The sequence below is a fragment of the Harmonia axyridis genome, chromosome 6, assembly GCF_914767665.1.
Source record: "Harmonia axyridis chromosome 6, icHarAxyr1.1, whole genome shotgun sequence".
Taxonomy (NCBI): domain Eukaryota; kingdom Metazoa; phylum Arthropoda; class Insecta; order Coleoptera; family Coccinellidae; genus Harmonia; species Harmonia axyridis.
Window position 1 is genome coordinate 474,472 of NC_059506.1, and position 22,378 is coordinate 496,849.

Sequence of the window (22,378 nt, forward strand, 5' to 3'; positions counted from 1 at the left end):
GTGCTTTCGCAAAGCGCCAGACCTTGGAGGCTGGTGGTAGGTCGGCTTGGAAGAATTTGCCACGGAGAACTCAAAGGATGGAGCTGGTTGCTTAGCAAGAAGAACCTGCTGAAGGCCTCTCAACATCTTAAGGAATTGTGTACACAGTGTGCCTTTATGTATCCGTCTTCGGTGCCCTGCATCCTTAGCGCTTGCCTGGTCAGTCTGGAGCCAGATACCACCTTGAGGTGAGTTTGTCATAGAGAACATTAGAAATTTTAAAATTTGGTTTAGGTAATTCTAAAAATATTTTTTGTGAGGTAATATAAATAACTTAATATCTCCCATTTTTTATGGATGAATGAGATGTCACTTTGACATGTTATACATATATGTTGAACTCATGGAAGAATGTCAATGCCTTCTGCACTTGTATTATAAAAAATATTTGCATTAAAAATAAACTTAAATCCATGCGCATTTCTAAGACATACTGTGAAGCTCTGATATATACATAAAAAAAGACATTTAATCAGAAATTGGTTACCACAAATATCCGCTTTATCTTGGTGAACAAATTTTTTATTATCCCCGTATCACATTAGGCCTTCTTTGTGTCCATTTCTGAATGAGCATGCCTATTCTTGACTATTGGATCAAGCGAAATCAATTCTAATTCAAATGCCATATATGGCTGACATTATTTTTGAAATATATTATTATTGTTTTATTCAGAACATTCATCTACATTTTTAATCAAATGACGCTTCATCAGTTAGCTTTATGGGGATTGGGATGAAGAAAAATTTTTAAATAATTTAAATATATTACATTTTATTTACACAATATTTATTATATCAAAGATCCTTACAAAATTATACAATTAAAAAAAAGAAAACCTTCCGGATGGAATCGATGAATGATTCATCGATTCGATTTCATGTCAAATATCCGGAAGGTTTTCTCTATTATCAGTGATGTCCTACATAAGGGGCAGGACTCATTTGAATGCGCAACCCATTCCTGCAAGCACTCCTTATGATAACAGTGTACGCATCCCGTGAGGTATATGTCTCCTGATATGTCGCTGAGACAAACGCTACATTCTCCATCTAGCACGCCCCTAGAAAAAAAAAAATATACGTATTAATTTGTTGTTTGATAGGTACAATATGATTATTATTCATTTCATACACATTTCTAACACATATAGAATAAAAATTACACAGGTACAGTGCAATTATGATATTTCAAGAATTGTTAAAAAAATTTGATGTAAATCCTTACCTTTTCATAGATTCTATCACTGTTCTATTAAGTTCCTCCTCTGTTAAATTATAATTAACAGGGATGAAACAAATTGCGTCGAATAAATTTTCAGACATTGTGAATTTAAATTAAACACTGTTCTACTAACTTCTACTAAGTTTAGCAAGACACTGAATGAAAACATAGGGAGAACAGAACCATGAAGCTAAAGATCTTCATAGAGCAGATACCTTTTTCTTCTTCTTTTCTTTGGGATCTAGGATTCTATTCTCAAACTTATAATATTGATTTTGAACGATCAAATTGATGAAAACATTATAACAGTATGCCATTAAAAGATTAATTATTCATGTATTTCAAACAGAAAAAATTATTTGGATGAATATGTTAAAATTTTGATATATTTACTTGAACACAGATTCACAATTAGGGTGAAGATCTTCATAGAGCAGATACCTTTTTCTTCTTCTTTTTCTTGGGAAATTTTTTATTATCCCCGTATCACATTAGGCCTTATTTGTGTCCATTTCTGAATGAGTATGCCTACAGGCCTATTTTTGACAATTGAATCAAGCATCAATTAAACATTTTACCCTGATATATCAAAATGCAGGTCGACCAACACCATTTTTATCTGTTTGATGTGGCATTGCTCAAATTATAAAGGACACTTTCTATAACAGCGTTTGTGTTTGCAATTCATGTTTTGTTGATTGTGGAATTGTATTAATGGCGAAAATATTAATCTTTCAAATATTTATTAACAAATCATGAATATAACTTCAAAAACAACTTCAAGGTTTGAGAGAATTAATTCTGTCAGCAAAAGATTTTGAGGTTTCATGAGAAAAATATTCGCGAATTATCATTATATTTCGTTTCTTAGTTGAACTTTTCAATATTTAACCTAAATAATGTCATAAAAAATATGTTTCTTATTTTTGATCAGTTATAAAAGTACTTAAGAACTCAATTTAAGCATTATACTATTACTTACTAAATAGGTTTAATAATTCCCTGAATGACTGTTATTATTAGATGAATAACATCAGTTTGATGTCTTCTAAGTATTCAAAATGTTTTTTAAGTCAAACTATTATAAATATCTTACTTTTGAATCTTCTAATTATTCTTAGTACATTTGGACGTAATAAGCCGTGTAGTTTATTGTATTTTTAATTGGGAAATATCAAATTGTTTTCAAAAATGTGAATTCAAGTCGAATCATGTTGACATAATTTTTATTGAATTATATTAACAACCAGTTTTCCAAAAATCGTTAACTACCTACTTTTATGTTGAAAGACTTGAAATTCCTGTACTGATGTGAATTTTTCTTTCAGATATATTTTAGAGGGTTACAACGGTTGATTGTAGAATTGTATTAATGGCGAAAATATTAATCTTTCAAATATTTATTTACAAAACATGAACATAACTTCAAAAACAACTTCAAGGTTTAAGGGAATTAATTCTGTCAGCAAAAGATTTTGAATTTGTTTAATCTTTATTAGTCAATTATTTTTGACATAATATGTACATAAATGCCTAAATATAACCTGAAAGCACAGCCAAATTTTTTTTTTATTTTCTAAATATTTCTTTAGTGATTATTGGTAAAGGGGCAATAGAATGAAACGTAGTACAATCAAAAACAGATTTTTTTCTACTGAAGTACAGTTTTTGAGGTGGTATATCTTATGTACCACCATGCAATATAAGAAACTCATAACAGTATCGAAAATATTGAAGTTGAATAAAAAATTTTTAATTTGCATGATACTCAGCAAAACAGATTTTAGATTTTGACAGACATAATGGTACACTACAAGTTTTTTGTACTACAATGGTCACATCTTCTTCTGGATGCGTATATCGGCATGTGCGAATTATATTTGTTTTTTATTTCTGGATGCACGGAAGGAAATTGAAATTGTTCGATAAATATCGATACTTTCATTTCAGATACTATCGATAGTCGATATTTTCAATACCGCTACATGTATATTATCTATATTTAAGAGTATCAAATTCGCTATTTCTTAATATTTCGCACTATGATTTCGACCTCACGAAACTTATTATACTTTTTCATTCGGTATTATCTCTCAAAATTATTTCATTAAAAACTCTAGTTCCATTAGTCGAAAATCCTGATTTAGCGGACTCAAAAATAAATATGTAGAGCAGTTTTGAAATTCTACACATCGAAAATAAAAAGTTAACTAACTAAATCAAATCCTCTACATGCTATGACTAAGATGTCTAAAAACATGGTGTATGCACTCGTCAATTTTTGAATGCAATGACATTCGACCAAATTGAGAATATTAGTTTGAATTTCAAATTGCGAGTGATGCCAAATATTATAAACACAGCAGTTCGGTTCGAATAATCTATGTTCTAACCTAAAATTTTCATTTACAGTTTACACTGTTATTGTTATAAGATATTTGTTATGAAATGAAGCATTTGATTTGTTCCAACTATCAGCCATCAGTATGAAAATATGGAAATATGTAAAATATTCTGGCTCTGTAATCAATGGAAAATGTTAGACTCCACTTGTAATCAAATTTGTTCTTAATGTGTACCTACATTATAGCCAACTTTACTACTTAATTCATCTTGATTTTGGCATTGAAAATAAATGAGAAGTATTCAATATAAATATCCACAATAGAATATTATCCTGTTTCTTTCAACTCGCCTAATTTGTTTTCACATTAAAACAATTATGGCCCTCTTGGAAGTATGTCAATCATATGCTCTTAGGATGAATTTATGGAATAGCAAAAGAATAAAAGTATTCAATCTCAATCACATGAAAATTTGTCTAGTGGTATGTTTCGATGTGAGTTTGAATGACCCGAAGAAGAAGTATTGTTCGATAGCAGCAGTCTTTAGTGGGAAATGATTGTTGTCATTATAATGGAACTATTTTGTGAAAACTTTTTTAAACACGGGCTTTATGAATAATCTGGACTTTTCAAAAAGAATGTTGATTTTAGTGAAGTATCTTCTTATTATCAGAGCTGTGCCAAAGCTCAGTAATTTGTTATCAAATCGAGGAGTTGAGGTGAGCTTATTCAAATAACTTCATTTTCAAACTAAGTTGGCTAGTACTTCAATTCTAAAATCTGAGACATGACATCATAGTAAATATTCATTTCTGTGGTTTTTTTTCCACAACAGAACAGAGTTGCATTCAGCCAAAGTACCCAATTTTTTGAATTTCACAGATAATTTTTTTTTTTTAAGATCAAGTTATTCGAAAACGGCGCTTTGTACGAGAAAATATGAAGAATACTTTTATTTTTCAAATTAGCCAAATATTTTTCAATGATCGTTCAAATTACTCTTAAGAGTTGGTTTCTTCGAATTTCTGGTATTTTTATGGGATGTAATGTTCATAATAAAGAAACAGAAGAATGTGTATGGAATCTTATGTTCGGAGAATAATAGCTTTTTCTGCTTCAGAAGTCGACGGAAAAAGGCGTCTGCTTGAAGGATAGGACTTCATAATCGGGGTGCTTTCGCAAAGCGCCAGACCTTGGAGGCTGGTGGTAGGTCGGCTTGGAAGAATTTGCCACGGAGAACTCAAAGGATGGAGCTGGTTGCTTAGCAAGAAGAACCTGCTGAAGGCCTCTCAACATCTTAAGGAATTGTGTACACAGTGTGCCTTTATGTATCCGTCTTCGGTGCCCTGCATCCTTAGCGCTTGCCTGGTCAGTCTGGAGCCAGATACCACCTTGAGGTGAGTTTGTCATAGAGAACATTAGAAATTTTAAAATTTGGTTTAGGTAATTCTAAAAATATTTTTTGTGAGGTAATATAAATAACTTAATATCTCCCATTTTTTATGGATGAATGAGATGTCACTTTGACATGTTATACATATATGTTGAACTCATGGAATAATGTCAATGCCTTCTGCACTTGTATTATAAAAAATATTTGCATTAAAAATAAACTTAAATCCATGCGCATTTCTAAGACATACTGTGAAGCTCTGATATATACATAAAAAAAGACATTTAATCAGAAATTGGTTACCACAAATATCCGCTTTATCTTGGTGAACAAATTTTTTATTATCCCCGTATCACATTAGGCCTTCTTTGTGTCCATTTCTGAATGAGCATGCCTATTCTTGACTATTGGATCAAGCGAAATCAATTCTAATTCAAATGCCATATATGGCTGAGATTATTTTTGAAATATATTATTATTGTTTTATTCAGAACATTCATCTACATTTTTAATCAAATGACGCTTCATTAGTTAGCTTTAGGGGGATTGGGATGAAGAAAAATTTTTAAATAATTTAAATATATTACATTTTATTTACACAATATTTATTCCATGTCAATGATTATATCAAAGATCCTTACAAAATTATACAATTAAAAAAAAGAAAACCTTCCGGATGGAATCGATGAATCATGATTCATCGATTCGATTTCATGTCAAATATCCGGAAGGTTTTCTCTATTATCAGTGATGTCCTACATAAGGGGCAGGACTCATTTGAATGCGCAACCCATTCCTGCAAGCACTCCTTATGATAACAGTGTACGCATCCCGTGAGGTATATGTCTCCTGATATGTCGCTGAGACAAACGCTACATTCTCCATCTAGTACGCCCCTAGAAAAAAAAAAATATACGTATTAATTTGTTGTTTGATAGGTACAATATGATTATTATTCATTTCATACACATTTCTAACACATATAGAATAAAAATTACACAGGTACAGTGCAATTATGATATTTCAAGAATTGTTAAAAAAATTTGATGTAAATCCTTACCTTTTCATAGATTCTATCACTGTTCTATTAAGTTCCTCCTCTGTTAAATTATAATTAACAGGGATGAAACAAATTGCGTCGAATAAATTTTCAGACATTGTGAATTTAAATTAAACACTGTTCTACTAACTTCTACTAAGTTTAGCAAGACACTGAATGAAAACATAGGGAGAACAGAACCATGAAGCTAAAGATCTTCATAGAGCAGATACCTTTTTCTTCTTCTTTTCTTTGGGATCTAGGATTCTATTCTCAAACTTATAATATTGATTTTGAACGATCAAATTGATGAAAACATTATAACAGTATGCCATTAAAAGATTAATTATTCATGTATTTCAAACAGAAAAAATTATTTGGATGAATATGTTAAAATTTTGATATATTTACTTGAACACAGATTCACAATTAGGGTGAAGATCTTCATAGAGCAGATACCTTTTTCTTCTTCTTTTTCTTGGGAAATTTTTTATTATCCCCGTATCACATTAGGCCTTATTTGTGTCCATTTCTGAATGAGTATGCCTACAGGCCTATTTTTGACAATTGAATCAAGCATCAATTAAACATTTTACCCTGATATATCAAAATGCAGGTCGACCAACACCATTTTTATCTGTTTGATGTGGCATTGCTCAAATTATAAAGGACACTTTCTATAACAGCGTTTGTGTTTGCAATTCATGTTTTGTTGATTGTGGAATTGTATTGATGGCGAAAATATTAATCTTTCAAATATTTATTAACAAATCATGAATATAACTTCAAAAACAACTTCAAGGTTTGAGAGAATTAATTCTGTCAGCAAAAGATTTTGAGGTTTCATGAGAAAAATATTCGCGAATTATCATTATATTTCGTTTCTTAGTTGAACTTTTCAATATTTAACCTAAATAATGTCATAAAAAATATGTTTCTTATTTTTGATCAGTTATAAAAGTACTTAAGAACTCAATTTAAGCATTATACTATTACTTACTAAATAGATAGTTAAATAATTCTTGAAATTTTTTCTTAAACTTTAAAACTATCCGTTTTTGTAACTAATAGATGGTTTAATAATTCCCTGAATGACTGTTATTATTAGATGAATAACATCAGTTTGATGTCTTCTAAGTATTCAAAATGTTTTTTAAGTCAAACTATTATAAATATCTTACTTTTGAATCTTCTAATTATTCTTAGTACATTTGGACGTAATAAGCCGTGTAGTTTATTGTATTTTTAATTGGGAAATATCAAATTGTTTTCAAAAATGTGAATTCAAGTCGAATCATGTTGACATAATTTTTATTGAATTATATTAACAACCAGTTTTCCAAAAATCGTTAACTACCTACTTTTATGTTGAAAGACTTGAAATTCCTGTACTGATGTGAATTTTTCTTTCAGATATATTTTAGAGGGTTACAACGGTTGATTGTAGAATTGTATTAATGGCGAAAATATTAATCTTTCAAATATTTATTTACAAAACATGAACATAACTTCAAAAACAACTTCAAGGTTTAAGGGAATTAATTCTGTCAGCAAAAGATTTTGAATTTGTTTAATCTTTATTAGTCAATTATTTTTGACATAATATGTACATAAATGCCTAAATATGTACATATGTACATTCATGAAAGACATGTTACATGCAAAGTAAAATATAAAATATGTCCCATTCTACATTCCACACTACACTGTATTTTGTAAAATATTTGAGAATAAAACTACTCTTTTTGCGATAAAAACAGACGTTAATACATATGTGCTTTCAACACTGTCAGTTAAACAAAACAATTAGCATTTTAGACCGTCGTATTGCCGTGAAACCCCGAGGGGGACCACCTAACAGTATAGGTGAATCCTAGACGCGTTTCGTATAATGCGAATTTTTTCGGTTAATCGGGATTTTATTTTTCAATAGTTTGTTTCGGATTTTGGAAAATCGCGATTCGTATAATCGGGATTGTACTGTATATCTGATTCAATTCATCACACCGGTACAATTAAACATTTTAAAAAAGAATTAAACTGTCTTATCTTATCTGATGAAGTCACATTCATTTCAAGAATTATTCATCTAATAATAAATTAGATAGTTAAAAATTCTTAGAAATGCCAATAACCTCATTAGGTAAGCCATTATATATATATATATATATATATATATACAGGGTGAGTCTTTGACTTGTACATATATTTTAACCCAAGATTCCTGAGGTCAAAAGAAACACTTTTTTCCTTTACCATTTTTTCCGATTCGGCCCGGTTAAAAAGATACAGGCTGTTGAAAATCGTTAAAAAAATGTGATTTTCGGCTATATCTCGTGAATGGTTGTATCGAAGGAAATGATTTTTGAAATATAGCTTTTTTTTGATGTGATACATCTTATCCGAACACAAGATTCCATACACATTCTTCTGTTTCTTTATTATGAACATTACATCACATAAAAATACCAGAAATTCGAAGAATCTAACTCTTAAGAGTAATTTGAATGTTCATTGAAAAATATTTGGCTAATTTGAAAAATAAAAGTATTCTTCATGTTTTCTCGTACAAAGCGCCGTTTTCGAATAACTTGATCTTAAAAAAAAAAAATTATCTGTGAAATTCAAAAAATTGGGTACTTTGGCTGAATGCAACTCTGTTCTGATGTGGAAAAAAAAACCACAGAAATGAATATTTACTATGATGTCATGTCTCAGATTTTAGAATTGAAGTACTAGCCAACTTAGTTTGAAAATGAAGTTGTAAAAGTGAATAAGCTCACCTCAACTCCTCGATTTGATTACAAATTACTGAGCTTTGGCACAGCTCTGATAATAAGAAGATACTTCACTAAAATCAACATTCTTTTTGAAAAGTCCAGATTATTCATAAAGCCCGTGTTTAAAAAATTTTTCACAAAATAGTCCCATTATAATGACAACAATCAATATCCCACTAAAGACTGCTGCTATCGAACAATACTGTATTCTTCTTCGGCTCATTCAAACTCACATCGAAACATACCACTAGGACTTGGTACATACTAGACAAATTTTCATTTGATTGAATACTTTTATTGTTTTGCTATTCCATAAATTCATCCTAAGAGCATATGATTGACATACTTCCAAGAGGGCCATAATTGTTTTAATGTGAAAACAAATTAGGTGAGTTGAAAGAAACTGGATATTCTATTGTGGATATTTAAATTGAATACTTCTCATTTATTTTCAATTCCAAAATCAAGACGAATTAAGTAGTAAAGTTGGCTATAATGTAGGTACACATTAAGAACAAATTTGATTACAAGTGGAGTCTAACATTTTCCATTGATTACAGAGCCAGAATATTTTACATATTTCCATATTTTCATACTGATGGCTTCAAAAATATTGATGCATTTCAATATTTTTATGAGATAGTTGGAACAAATCAAATGCTTCATTTCATAACAAATATCTTATAACCAGTGCTGCCAACCCACTGAGCTCAAATAAAGGTAGATAGAGGTTCGAAATTTAGGTAGATGTTGCCAAATTTAGGTAGATTATTTTTTCCTTTATTTTTAGGAGTTTTGAAAGAACTGAGTCCATAGTATTATACTTTATTAATGATAAATATTGATGAATTAATAAAAAAATATAAGAATTTACATAAAAAAAAAATTGAAAAACTACTTTACTACTTGAACACGAAAGAATAAATAGTCTTTCAAATATTTCATTTCAACAGATGTGGATAATTTGCAAGAAAACGCTTGTTGTCCAAAAACTTTCATTATTTTAACACCCAAAAGGGTTTTTTATTGCTTCCCGACGGCAGCCTTCGATGCATTCAGACGGTCTCATCTCATTCCTTTCGACGATCTTACTTTATTCTGTTTTTTTTAAGCATAAGGATCGATTCAATTAATCTGCGAGCAATACGAACCTATCTATTATTCCTACGTACATGCGACCATATTTGCCATCGCTATTTTTCTATCAAGCAAGTGCGTATTGAGGCGCAGCCGTCGTTATTTATTAGTTTATTACCCATTTCGGTCCTTTCTTTGCATCTGTATGTTTCTGAAACTCCGCCGCTGATCTCCGCAGATCTTTGTATCCAATGGCGTGCGTAAAAATTACGATGTGAGAGCTTTAATGAGGAATAGTTTTTTTCATAGTCACGTTACTGTTACTGGTAAAACGGTTTGTCGTTGATCTAAAACCGTAAAGTTCGCGCGGAGCTGAATTAAGGTAGATCGAGCTCAAAAAAGGTAGATAGGTAGATTAGTTCGAATTTAGGTAGATCTACCTAAATTTAGGTAGGGTTGGCAGCACTGCTTATAACAATAACAGTGGAAACTGTTAATGAGAATTTTAGGTTAGAACATAGAACTGCTGTGTTTATATTTGGCATCACTCGAAATTTGAAATTCAAACTTAAAACCACAGATTACTATAGTCTGTGTTAAAACTTTCATAGATGAATATTATTGATTTGAGATTTTAAGGTTAAATGCCAATTCTTGTTAACAACGATATCATATAAATGAAATATAATGAATGAATGGATATGAGTATCAGATCAGAGCTAATATGGGTGGTAGCGAGCTCAATTCGTTATAATTATCGAAAATGAAATAGAAATCATAAGAAGAATATTTAATCTTTAGCGTCAACGAAATTGGAATAACTCATTTATTTTATTATAAACACTACTTTGTTCAACAAATGGAATGTTAAACGTGAGTTTATGATGGTTTTTCTAATTTAGTAGCTTATTTTCAAGGTTCAAAAGGTGTATCTTATGCTTGAGAAAACTTCAGTGTTCCGGTTTTCAGGGGTGAATTAGCTCATTTTGAAAATTTAAAATGGCTATATCTTTTTAACAGGGCCGAATCGGAAAAAATGGTAAATGAAAAAAGTATTTCTTTTGACCTCAGGAACCTTCCGTTAAAATATATGTACAAGTCAAAGACTCACCCTGTATATATATATGGCAAATAAACATTTTAAAAGTAGGTACTTAAGATCTCAAAAGAGGAAACGTCAAACTTTTGTTGGTTACCTGATGATGTCACGGTCATTAAAGCTAACAGTGTATTCGACTGGCTGCACCAATGCGAAATAAATCGAATTTTTTCAGTGCTAAATGACGTAATTAGTTCGAATTGATTCGCTCTGGTGCAGCCTGTCAATACGCTATAAGATGCATAGGGTTTTCTATGCATCTTAATTAAAGTATAATTTAACTTTCTAATAGCTATCTCAGATATCCATGATAATTTGAGAATAAACTAAATTTAGGTTCTGTTACTAGCAAATACTTGTTGTTTAAGGGCCAGCAATGAATAAATAATACGAAAAAAAATTATTAATAACATAAACAATTTTAAAATACTTGAAAAAAGTCTAAATTGATTTTTGCTTATCTGATGACGTCATGGTTATTAAAAGATTATTTAATTATCTACCAATAGATAGTAAACTCTTTCAAGCACACAGAATCTCCATTGAAATATAACCTGAAAGCACAGCCAAATTTTTTTTTTATTTTCTAAATATTTTTTTAGTGATTATTGGTAAAGGGGCAATAGAATGAAACGTAGTACAATCAAAAACAGATTTTTTTCTACTGAAGTACAGTTTTTGAGGTGGTATATCTTATGTACCACCATGCAATATAAGAAACTCATAACAGTATCGAAAATATTGAAGTTGAATAAAAAATTTTTATTTTGCATGATACTCAGCAAAACAGATTTTAGATTTTGACAGACATAATGGTACACTACAAGTTTTTTGTACTACAATGGTCACATCTTCTTCTGGATGCGTATATCGGCATGTGCGAATTATATTTGTTTTTTATTTCTGGATGCACGGAAGGAAATTGAAATTGTTCGATAAATATCGATACTTTCATTTCAGATACTATCGATAGTCGATATTTTCAATACCGCTACATGTATATTATCTATATTTAAGAGTATCAAATTCGCTATTTCTTAATATTTCGCACTATGATTTCGACCTCACGAAACTTATTATACTTTTTCATTCGGTATTATCTCTCAAAATTATTTCATTAAAAACTCTAGTTCCATTAGTCGAAAATCCTGATTTAGCGGACTCAAAAATAAATATGTAGAGCAGTTTTGAAATTCTACACATCGAAAATAAAAAGTTAACTAACTAAATCAAATCCTCTACATGCTATGACTAAGATGTCTAAAAACATGGTGTATGCACTCGTCAATTTTTGAATGCAATGACATTCGACCAAATTGAGAATATTAGTTTGAATTTCAAATTGCGAGTGATGCCAAATATTATAAACACAGCAGTTCGGTTCGAATAATCTATGTTCTAACCTAAAATTTTCATTTACAGTTTACACTGTTATTGTTATAAGATATTTGTTATGAAATGAAGCATTTAATTTGTTCCAACTATCAGCCATCAGTATGAAAATATGGAAATATGTAAAATATTCTGGCTCTGTAATCAATGGAAAATGTTAGACTCCACTTGTAATCAAATTTGTTCTTAATGTGTACCTACATTATAGCCAACTTTACTACTTAATTCATCTTGATTTTGGCATTGAAAATAAATGAGAAGTATTCAATATAAATATCCACAATAGAATATTATCCTGTTTCTTTCAACTCGCCTAATTTGTTTATTTCATACTGATACATTACAAAGGAATAAATGCTTAGTTACCGTAACTATAAACATTGTCATAACTCTCTTGGGAGTTAAACAGGGCAGTTATAGATCTTTAACTCCCTCTAAAGTGTTCACAAAAACAAACCGACATTTGTCGAATTTACCACTAAATTTGTTACCCGAATTGCAAGGATTTTCTATTAAACGGTTGTCAATGTTAATGACTGTATTCAAACATGAAGTTGTTTCCCTTCTTTCATCTGACATGCCAACTAACAGTCTTGCAGTTTTGTTTTTCAATTCCATGCTGTCGGCCAAATACCCTTCTGCCACCGTTGAACTTCGCCATCCATCATGTCTCTTCAATGTTGTCATATTTGCTCCTGCATTGACCAAGGCAGTCGCAGAAGTCCTTCGCAGACAATGTCCTGTGAATGTTTCTGGATACGGCAATTCCAAAAAACTAGCAAAGAAATTTGTCATATTCCTTTTTGTACTTAAGTTCCGACTTTGTTGGTAGTAGTACGGAACGAGCTTTTTCAGCCTTTTCCGACAAATCTCTTGAAATCTCAATTCTCTCTGAGTTTGCATTCATTTTCACTAATTTGAATATGATGAGAAACACGATATGACAAATATCTACAATGTTGTCAGTGACATTTCCATGGCAACCATGCCTACTTAATTCTTAATAAAGATAATTCGTTTTGTTCTGAAAACCAAAACAATTTGGTTTTTATATTTCATGCAGTATGAAATAAAATTAATTATCTATCTTGTGAGTTATTGGATTTTAACCACCTCGGGCAACGCAACAATCCCTCGGGACTTACGTCCCTCGGGATTGAAATCTGTTGCCCTCTGTGGTTAAAACCCTCATAACTCCCTTGATACATAAATAACTATTTCACATTAAAACAATTATGGCCCTCTTGGAAGTATGTCAATCATATGCTCTTAGGATGAATTTATGGAATAGCAAAAGAATAAAAGTATTCAATCTCAATCACATGAAAATTTGTCTAGTGGTATGTTTCGATGTGAGTTTGAATGACCCGAAGAAGAAGTATTGTTCGATAGCAGCAGTCTTTAGTGGGAAATGATTGTTGTCATTATAATGGGACTATTTTGTGAAAACTTTTTTAAACACGGGCTTTATGAATAATCTGGACTTTTCAAAAAGAATGTTGATTTTAGTGAAGTATCTTCTTATTATCAGAGCTGTGCCAAAGCTCAGTAATTTGTAATCAAATCGAGGAGTTGAGGTGAGCTTATTCAAATAACTTCATTTTCAAACTAAGTTGGCTAGTACTTCAATTCTAAAATCTGAGACATGACATCATAGTAAATATTCATTTCTGTGGTTTTTTTTCCACAACAGAACAGAGTTGCATTCAGCCAAAGTACCCAATTTTTTGAATTTCACAGATAATTTTTTTTTAAGATCAAGTTATTCGAAAACGGCGCTTTGTACGAGAAAATATGAAGAATACTTTTATTTTTCAAATTAGCCAAATATTCTTCAATGAACGTTCAAATTACTCTTAAGAGTTGGTTTCTTCGAATTTCTGGTATTTTTATGGGATGTAATGTTCATAATAAAGAAACAGAAGAATGTGTATGGAATCTTGTGTTCGGAGAGTAATAGCTTTTTCTGCTTCAGAAGTCGACTGAAAAAGGCGTCTGCTCGAAGGATAGGACTTCATAATCGGGATGCTTTCGCAAAGCGCCAGACCTTGGAGGCTGGTGGTAGGTCGGCTTGGAAGAATTTGCCACGGAGAACTCAAAGGATGGAGCTGGTTGCTTAGCAAGAAGAACCTGCTGAAGGCCTCTCAACATCTTAAGGAATTGTGTACACAGTGTGCCTTTATGTATCCGTCTTCGGTGCCCTGCATCCTTAGCGCTTGCCTGGTCAGTCTGGAGCCAGATACCACCTTGAGGTGAGTTTGTCATAGAGAACATTAGAAATTTTAAAATTTGGTTTAGGTAATTCTAAAAATATTTTTTGTGAGGTAATATAAATAACTTAATATCTCCCATTTTTTATGGATGAATGAGATGTCACTTTGACATGTTATACATATACAGGGTGAGTCTTTGACTTGTACATATATTTTAACCCAAGATTCCTGAGGTCAAAAGAAACACTTTTTTCCTTTACCATTTTTTCCGATTCGGCCCGGTTAAAAAGATACAGGCTTTTAAAAATCGTTGAAAAAATGTGATTTTCGGCTATATCTCATAAATGGTTGTATCGAAGGAAATGATTTTTGAAATATAGCTTTTTTTTGATGTGATACATCTTATCCGAACACAAGATTCCATACACATTCTTCCGTTTCTTTATTATGAACATTATATCCCATAGAAATACCAGAAATTCGAAGAAACCAACTCTTAAGAGTAATTTGAACGTTCATTGAAGAATATTTGGCTAATTTGAAAAATAAAAGTATTCTTCATGTTTTCTCGTACAAAGCGCCGTTTTCGAATAACTTGATCTTAAAAAAAAAATTATCTGTGAAATTCAAAAAATTGGGTACTTTGGCTGAATGCAACTCTGTTCTGTTGTGGAAAAAAAAACCACAGAAATGAATATTTACTATGATGTCATGTCTCAGATTTTAGAATTGAAGTACTAGCCAACTTAGTTTGAAAATGAAGTTATTTGAATGAGCTCACCTCAACTCTTCTATTTGATTACAAATTACTGAGCTTTGACACAGCTCTTATAATAAGAAGATACTTCATTAAAATCAACATTCTATTTTGAAAAGTCCAGATTTCCCATAAAGCCCATGTTTAAAAAAGTTTTCATAAAATAGTCCCACTATAATGACAATGGTCAATATCCCACTAAAGACTGCTGCTATCGAACAATACTGTATTCTTCGAGGGTCATTCAAACTCACACCGAAACATACCACTAAGTACATACTAGACAAATTTTCATGTGATTGAGGTAAAATACTTTTATTCTTTTGCTATTCCATAAATTCATCCTAGAGCATATGATTGACATACTTCCAAGAGTGCCATAATTGTTTTAATATGAAAACAAATGGGTGAGTTGAAAGAAACAGGATATTCAACTGTGGATATTTATATTGAATACTTCTCATTTATTTTCAATGGCAAAATCAAGATGAATCAAGTAGTAGAGTTGACTATAATGTAGGTACATATTAAAGAACAAATTTGATTACAAGTGGAGTCTAACATTTTCCATTGATTACAGAGCCATAAAACTTCATTTCCATATTTTCACACTGATGGCTCCAAAAATATTGAAGCAGATCATTATTTTTATTTTTATGAGATAGTTGGAGCAAATCAAATGCTTCATTTCATAAAGGAATTACTTTCTATCAGAATGCACACTTATTTATTTTGTATCCACACAATTATTTTGGAAATTGTTTTTAAATTTCTCGAAAATATGTATGGAACTTCAATATTCTGTTGGATTCTTCAAATCTTCGATGATTTTCATTTCATGCTAACCATAATATCAAATAAAATATCATAATAAAAACAACAGTGTAATCTCACTGTTAATAAATATTTTAGGTTAGAACATAGATTATTCGAACTGCTGTGTTTAAATTTGCAACACTCGAAATTTGAGGTTCAAACTTAAAACCACAGACTACTAGCACAGATTACTAGTTAGTCTGTGTTAGAACTCAGATGAATATTATTTATTTGAGAATGTGAGGTTGAATTGTACGTAATGAAATAAACAACGATATATTATAAATGCGATATAATAAATGAATGGATATAAATTATGAATATCAGAGCTAAGCTAATATGGGTGGTAATTCGTTGTGATTATCGAAAATGAAATAGAAAATCAACAGAAAAACATTTAATCTTTATCGTCAATGAAATTGGGATAACTCATTTATTGTATTATAAATACTACTTTGTTCAACAAATGGAATGTTAAAGTGAGTTTATGATGATTTTCCAATCTAGTAGCTTATTTCCAAGGTTCAAACTGTATATCTTATACTTGCGAAAACTTCAGTGTTCCGGTTACCAGGGGTGAATTGACTCATTATGAAAATTTAAAATGGCTATATCTTTTTAACAGGGCCGAATCGGAAAAAATGGTAAATGAAAAAAGTGTTTCTTTTGACCTCAAGAATCTTCGGTTAAAATATATGTACAAGTCAAAGACTCACCCTGTATGTTGAACTCATGGAAGAATGTCAATGCCTTCTGCACTTGTATTATAAAAAATATTTGCATTAAAAATAAACTTAAATCCATGCGCATTTCTAAGACATACTGTGAAGCTCTGATATATACATAAAAAAAGACATTTAATCAGAAATTGGTGGTTACCACAAATATCCGCTTTATCTTGGTGAACAAATTTTTTATTATCCCCGTATCACATTAGGCCTTCTTTGTGTCCATTTCTGAATGAGCATGCCTATTCTTGACTATTGGATCAAGCGAAATCAATTCTAATTCAAATGCCATATATGGCTGAGATTATTTTTGAAATATATTATTATTGTTTTATTCAGAACATTCATCTACATTTTTAATCAAATGACGCTTCATCAGTTAGCTTTAGGGGGATTGGGATGAAGAAAAATTTTTAAATAATTTAAATATATTACATTTTATTTACACAATATTTATTATATCAAAGATCCTTACAAAATTATACAATTAAAAAAAAGAAAACCTTCCGGATGGAATCGATGAATCATGATTCATCGATTCGATTTCATGTCAAATATCCGGAAGGTTTTCTCTATTATCAGTGATGTCCTACATAAGGGGCAGGACTCATTTGAATGCGCAACCCATTCCTGCAAGCACTCCTTATGATAACAGTGTACGCATCCCGTGAGGTATATGTCTCCTGATATGTCGCTGAGACAAACGCTACATTCTCCATCTAGCACGCCCCTAGAAAAAAAAAAATATACGTATTAATTTGTTGTTTGATAGGTACAATATGATTATTATTCATTTCATACACATTTCTAACACATATAGAATAAAAATTACACAGGTACAGTGCAATTATGATATTTCAAGAATTGTTAAAAAAATTTGATGTAAATCCTTACCTTTTCATAGATTCTATCACTGTTCTATTAAGTTCCTCCTCTGTTAAATTATAATTAACAGGGATGAAACAAATTGCGTCGAATAAATTTTCAGACATTGTGAATTTAAATTAAACACTGTTCTACTAACTTCTACTAAGTTTAGCAAGACACTGAATGAAAACATAGGGAGAACAGAACCATGAAGCTAAAGATCTTCATAGAGCAGATACCTTTTTCTTCTTCTTTTCTTTGGGATCTAGGATTCTATTCTCAAACTTATAATATTGATTTTGAACGATCAAATTGATGAAAACATTATAACAGTATGCCATTAAAAGATTAATTATTCATGTATTTCAAACAGAAAAAATTATTTGGATGAATATGTTAAAATTTTGATATATTTACTTGAACACAGATTCACAATTAGGGTGAAGATCTTCATAGAGCAGATACCTTTTTCTTCTTCTTTTTCTTGGGAAATTTTTTATTATCCCCGTATCACATTAGGCCTTATTTGTGTCCATTTCTGAATGAGTATGCCTACAGGCCTATTTTTGACAATTGAATCAAGCATCAATTAAACATTTTACCCTGATATATCAAAATGCAGGTCGACCAACACCATTTTTATCTGTTTGATGTGGCATTGCTCAAATTATAAAGGACACTTTCTATAACAGCGTTTGTGTTTGCAATTCATGTTTTGTTGATTGTGGAATTGTATTAATGGCGAAAATATTAATCTTTCAAATATTTATTAACAAATCATGAATATAACTTCAAGGTTTGAGAGAATTAATTCTGTCAGCAAAAGATTTTGAGGTTTCATGAGAAAAATATTCGCGAATTATCATTATATTTCGTTTCTTAGTTGAACTTTTCAATATTTAACCTAAATAATGTCATAAAAAATATGTTTCTTATTTTTGATCAGTTATAAAAGTACTTAAGAACTCAATTTAAGCATTATACTATTACTTACTAAATAGATAGTTAAATAATTCTTGAAATTTTTTCTTAAACTTTAAAACTATCCGTTTTTGTAACTAATAGATGGTTTAATAATTCCCTGAATGACTGTTATTATTAGATGAATAACATCAGTTTGATGTCTTCTAAGTATTCAAAATGTTTTTTAAGTCAAACTATTATAAATATCTTACTTTTGAATCTTCTAATTATTCTTAGTACATTTGGACGTAATAAGCCGTGTAGTTTATTGTATTTTTAATAGGGAAATATCAAATTGTTTTCAAAAATGTGAATTCAAGTCGAATCATGTTGACATAATTTTTATTGAATTATATTAACAACCAGTTTTCCAAAAATCGTTAACTACCTATTTTTATGTTGAAAGACTTGAAATTCCTGTACTGATGTGAATTTTTCTTTCAGATATATTTTAGAGGGTTACAACGGTTGATTGTAGAATTGTATTAATGGCGAAAATATTAATCTTTCAAATATTTATTTACAAAACATGAACATAACTTCAAAAACAACTTCAAGGTTTAAGGGAATTAATTCTGTCAGCAAAAGATTTTGAATTTGTTTAATCTTTATTAGTCAATTATTTTTGACATAATATGTACATATGTACATTCATGAAAGACATGTTACATGCAAAGTAAAATATAAAATATGTCCCATTCTACATTCCACACTACACTGTATTTTGTAAAATATTTGAGAATAAAACTACTCTTTTTGCGATAAAAACAGACGTTAATACATATGTGCTTTCAACACTGTCAGTTAAACAAAACAATTAGCATTTTAGACCGTCGTATTGCCGTGAAACCCCGAGGGGGACCACCTAACAGTATAGGTGAATCCTAGACGCGTTTCGTATAATGCGAATTTTTTCGGTTAATCGGGATTTTATTTTTCAATAGTTTGTTTCGGACTTTGGAAAATCGCGATTCGTATAATCGGGATTGTACTGTATATCTGATTCAATTCATCACACCGGTACAATTAAACATTTTAAAAAAGAATTAAACTGTCTTATCTTATCTGATGAAGTCACATTCATTTCAAGAATTATTCATCTAATAATAAATTAGATAGTTAAAAATTCTTAGAAATGCCAATAACCTCATTAGGTAAGCCATTATATATATATGGCAAATAAACATTTTAAAAGTAGGTACTTAAGATCTCAAAAGAGGAAACGTCAAACTTTTGTTGGTTACCTGATGATGTCACGGTCATTAAAGCTAACAGTGTATTCGACTGGCTGCACCAATGCGAAATAAATCGAATTTTTTCAGTGCTAAATGACGTAATTAGTTCGAATTGATTCGCTCTGGTGCAGCCTGTCAATACGCTATAAGATGCATAGGGTTTTCTATGCATCTTAATTAAAGTATAATTTAACTTTCTAATAGCTATCTCAGATATCCATGATAATTTGAGAATAAACTAAATTTAGGTTCTGTTACTAGCAAATACTTGTTGTTTAAGGGTCAGCAATGAATAAATAATACGAAAAAAAATTATTAATAACATAAACAATTTTAAAATACTTGAAAAAAAGTCTAAATTGATTTTTGCTTATCTGATGACGTCATGGTTATTAAAACATTATTTAATTATCTACCAATAGATAGTAAACTCTTTCAAGCACACAGAATCTCCATTGAAATATAACCTGAAAGCACAGCCAAATTTTTTTTTTATTTTCTAAATATTTCTTTAGTGATTATTGGTAAAGGGGCAATAGAATGAAACGTAGTACAATCAAAAACAGATTTTTTTCTACTGAAGTACAGTTTTTGAGGTGGTATATCTTATGTACCACCATGCAATATAAGAAACTCATAACAGTATCGAAAATATTGAAGTTGAATAAAAAATTTTTAATTTGCATGATACTCAGCAAAACAGATTTTAGATTTTGACAGACATAATGGTACACTACAAGTTTTTTGTACTACAATGGTCACATCTTCTTCTGGATGCGTATATCGGCATGTGCGAATTATATTTGTTTTTTATTTCTGGATGCACGGAAGGAAATTGAAATTGTTCGATAAATATCGATACTTTCATTTCAGATACTATCGATAGTCGATATTTTCAATACCGCTACATGTATATTATCTATATTTAAGAGTATCAAATTCGCTATTTCTTAATATTTCGCACTATGATTTCGACCTCACGAAACTTATTATACTTTTTCATTCGGTATTATCTCTCAAAATTATTTCATTTAAAACTCTAGTTCCATTAGTCGAAAATCCTGATTTAGCGGACTCAAAAATAAATATGTAGAGCAGTTTTGAAATTCTACACATCGAAAATAAAAAGTTAACTAACTAAATCAAATCCTCTACATGCTATGACTAAGATGTCTAAAAACATGGTGTATGCACTCGTCAATTTTTGAATGCAATGACATTCGACCAAATTGAGAATATTAGTTTGAATTTCAAATTGCGAGTGATGCCAAATATTATAAACACAGCAGTTCGGTTCGAATAATCTATGTTCTAACCTAAAATTTTCATTTACAGTTTACACTGTTATTGTTATAAGATATTTGTTATGAAATGAAGCATTTGATTTGTTCCAACTATCAGCCATCAGTATGAAAATATGGAAATATGTAAAATATTCTGGCTCTGTAATCAATGGAAAATGTTAGACTCCACTTGTAATCAAATTTGTTCTTAATGTGTACCTACATTATAGCCAACTTTACTACTTAATTCATCTTGATTTTGGCATTGAAAATAAATGAGAAGTATTCAATATGAATATCCACAATAGAATATTATCCTGTTTCTTTCAACTCGCCTAATTTGTTTTCACATTAAAACAATTATGGCCCTCTTGGAAGTATGTCAATCATATGCTCTTAGGATGAATTTATGGAATAGCAAAAGAATAAAAGTATTCAATCTCAATCACATGAAAATTTGTCTAGTGGTATGTTTCGATGTGAGTTTGAATGACCCGAAGAAGAAGTATTGTTCGATAGCAGCAGTCTTTAGTGGGAAATGATTGTTGTCATTATAATGGGACTATTTTGTGAAAACTTTTTTAAACACGGGCTTTATGAATAATCTGGACTTTTCAAAAAGAATGTTGATTTTAGTGAAGTATCTTCTTATTATCAGAGCTGTGCCAAAGCTCAGTAATTTGTAATCAAATCGAGGAGTTGAGGTGAGCTTATTCAAATAACTTCATTTTCAAACTAAGTTGGCTAGTACTTCAATTCTAAAATCTGAGACATGACATCATAGTAAATATTCATTTCTGTGGTTTTTTTTCCACAACAGAACAGAGTTGCATTCAGCCAAAGTACCCAATTTTTTGAATTTCACAGATAATTTTTTTTTAAGATCAAGTTATTCGAAAACGGCGCTTTGTACGAGAAAATATGAAGAATACTTTTATTTTTCAAATTAGCCAAATATTCTTCAATGAACGTTCAAATTACTCTTAAGAGTTGGTTTCTTCGAATTTCTGGTATTTTTATGGGATGTAATGTTCATAATAAAGAAACAGAAGAATGTGTATGGAATCTTGTGTTCGGAGAGTAATAGCTTTTTCTGCTTCAGAAGTCGACTGAAAAAGGCGTCTGCTC

The 22,378-nt window shown here is 30.5% G+C and overlaps 1 protein-coding gene across 1 annotated transcript; it reads right to left on the reverse strand.

Moving 5' to 3' along the window:
- Positions 1 to 5,698: 5,698 nt before the first annotated feature.
- LOC123682387 (probable E3 ubiquitin-protein ligase XERICO) lies at positions 5,699 to 6,200 on the reverse strand. The gene is made up of 2 exons (XM_045620984.1): positions 6,062 to 6,200; positions 5,699 to 5,897 (listed from the first exon to the last, which is right to left on the reverse strand). Exons 1-2 carry the CDS (start codon positions 6,157 to 6,159, stop codon positions 5,699 to 5,701), a joined length of 297 nt encoding a protein of 98 aa, XP_045476940.1. The 5' UTR covers positions 6,160 to 6,200.
- Between the last annotated feature and the right edge of the window lie 16,178 nt (positions 6,201 to 22,378).